Source organism: Marmota marmota, unplaced genomic scaffold (assembly GCF_001458135.2).
Source record: "Marmota marmota marmota unplaced genomic scaffold, marMar, whole genome shotgun sequence".
NCBI classification, from domain to species: domain Eukaryota; kingdom Metazoa; phylum Chordata; class Mammalia; order Rodentia; family Sciuridae; genus Marmota; species Marmota marmota.
In genome coordinates, this window is record NW_025999895.1 from 4,158,515 (window position 1) to 4,160,999 (window position 2,485).

The 2,485-nt window shown below is 64.2% G+C and overlaps 1 protein-coding gene across 8 annotated transcripts in view; it reads right to left on the reverse strand.

The window, feature by feature from the left end:
* The window catches only part of Septin9 (septin 9), a 140,038-nt gene that overhangs the window by 62,460 nt on the left and 75,093 nt on the right, over window positions 1-2,485 (reverse strand). For all 8 annotated transcript variants that reach the window (XM_015504128.2, XM_048797760.1, XM_048797764.1 and 5 more), the window contains one exon: window positions 1,618-2,256. In XM_015504128.2, the coding sequence (XP_015359614.1) occupies window positions 1,618-2,256 (639 nt within the window). The remainder of the gene's footprint in view (window positions 1-1,617; window positions 2,257-2,485) is intronic.

Sequence of the window (2,485 nt, forward strand, 5' to 3'; positions counted from 1 at the left end):
GGGGGGGGGGGGGCTCTGCAGGGTCAAGTTTAGAGAGACAGACTCACACCCAGGGCTGGAGGAACCTTCAAAGGTCGCCACAGCCTCACAACTCAGGGCAGCCCGAGGCCAGGCACGGGAAATGCAGAGCCCCAGGACCCCAGGCCTGCTGAGCTAATGGAGCACTCAGCAGGGCGCAGGCGCTCTGTGTGCAAGGGCAAGTGGCAAGGGTGTGGCCTGCACATCCATCCCCACCCTGACCCCGGGGAGGGCCTCATTCCAGAAGGAAAACCAAGGAGAACCGAAAGCAGGTACTGAAAGGGCTGCAGGGCACCCAGGCTCACAGCAGCATTGCCCAGAGGCCCCGGGAAAGGGAACAAAATGCAGCATATGCCTGCACGGAGTAGTATTCAGCCCTGAAAAGGAAGGAGATTGTGACCCGGTGACCCTCGAGGACATCATACTGAGTGAAATAAGCCAGCCACAAAAAAGTCCAGTACGGTGAGATGCACTTCCAGAGAGACACGGCCCTGTGGGCCACCCAACTGCTGAGACAGACAGGAAGGCCTCGGGGAGCAGAGAGGGGTTGGGAGTGGCTTGAAGGAGACAGAGACGTAAAGTTCTGGAGAAGCCGGGACAACAGCCTAAAAGCGGCTGAAACAGTCGGTTTTATACTGCTGTGTTCACCACAGTTAAAAATAACGAAAAGCCAGGTGCTGGCTCACGCCTGTGATCCCGGCAGCCTGTCCGGGTTGTCTAACCAAAGAACACCACGGGACACCAGCGAGTTCCAAGTCCTGCGCCCCACACTCAGCTTTGAGGGGCCGATGACCCCGCACCCCTTCATAGGCGCTTCTCACTGGGAGCCTGGGAAGGGCCGAGTTGGGACAAGCACACTTCTGAGGACCACAGTGCCCTCAGCCCCGGCACGCCCCCGCAGGCCTGGCCCGTCTCCCCGTGGGTGCTCTGAGAAGACCACAGAGAGAGCACCCCCAGATGAAGGTGGGTGCAGGTACCACAGCCCCCTGGGTCCAGGGACCCCTTCCCAGGGGCCTTGGCCATTTCCCCAGCAGGCAGTGGCCAAGTGCTGCTGGCCACGGCCATCCCTCCCCAGGGAGGAGGAGGGGGAGGGAGAGAGGCCCAGGCACAGAGTCAGCAGGAGAGAGGGCTCCCCAGCAAGCCCAGGAGGACAAGGGAGCCTGCCTCCCCACTGGGCCTCGGCCTCTGCCGGGCACTTCCAGGCCTGTGGTCCCTCTTGGCAGGACCTCTCCCAGCAGCCAGGGGCTGCAGGCCCGTCTGCAGCTCTCAACCCCACCCCGTCGTCCAGCACTAACCACTCTTCTCCAACCCTCCGGCCCCCAGGATCACAGCGCAGAGTCCTGCCACAGCCCCTGGGGACCAACGAAGGGGTTCCCTTGCAATCCATGGACTGTTTCCAGAGTCCAAGTCCTCACGCATCTTGGGGAGGTCCCAGGGGTCAGGGAGCCAGGCACCGCCCGAGCGCTGGGACGCTGCCCTTCGTGTCCAGCTCCTCCATCTCCACAGAGCATCTCCCCCACGTGAGCGGCTCCCCCAGTGACCCCACGTCAAAGCCCATCCCCTCCTGCACAGGCTGGAGGACCCAGCCCAGATACTCACCCTCCGGGCTCCTGGGCAGGGCCTCGGCCACCGGGGGCTTGGGCTCCAGCCTGCTCTGTAGCTGAGACGTCAGGGCAGGCTCCGAATTCTCCAGGGTCTGGGGTGGGAGGGGACAGGCGGGAGCCTCGGCCGGCTTGGGCACCTGGATCTCCACCCTCTTGGGGGCTGCGTCGATGGCAGGGCTGGCAGGCACCTCGGGGGTCTTGGAGGCAGGGGCCTCCATCCTGCGGTGGGCTGGCTCCGGGGGCTTGACGATGGTGATCTCCGTCCTCCGAGGGGTCGGGTCTGGGGTCTTGTGGCCCAGCGCCTCGGCCCTCTTGAGCCCGAACCGGGCTGGCCCAGGGGTGGCCGCGTTCTCCACCTGCTTGGACGAGATGTCGATGGAGAGCTCGCTGCGTCGGGACGCAGGTTCAGGCACCTTGGGCCCCGCGAGCTCCACTCTCCGCAGGGCAGGCTTGGGCGAGCGCTGGCCCAGGGGGTCTACATGGCGGGCGGAGGGCTCTGAGTTCTTCACACCCAGGTCCTGGAATTTCTGGGTGGAGCTGGCCACAGTGGCACGGAGCAGGGGAGTCTGGACCCGCCGGGGCGGGGTGGAGTTGGGTGGCTCGACCTCCTCGACCTCGAAGGATCTCTTCAAGGCTGAAAGACAGAGGAGGACGTGGTGAGTGGCCGCAGGGGATGCTAGGCAAGTGCGTGCTTTGGGCTAAGGAAGCGTCCAGGAAGGTAAGTCGGCTGGACCACAGGGGACTAAGAGAAAGGACAGGCCCCTCCCAGAGGACTCCCAGGGCACCAGCAATCAAGAGTTCTGGGGACAAAGACAGTGGAGCAGGACGGACACTGCCCCGCCAAGGCCACGGCTGTCTCTTAT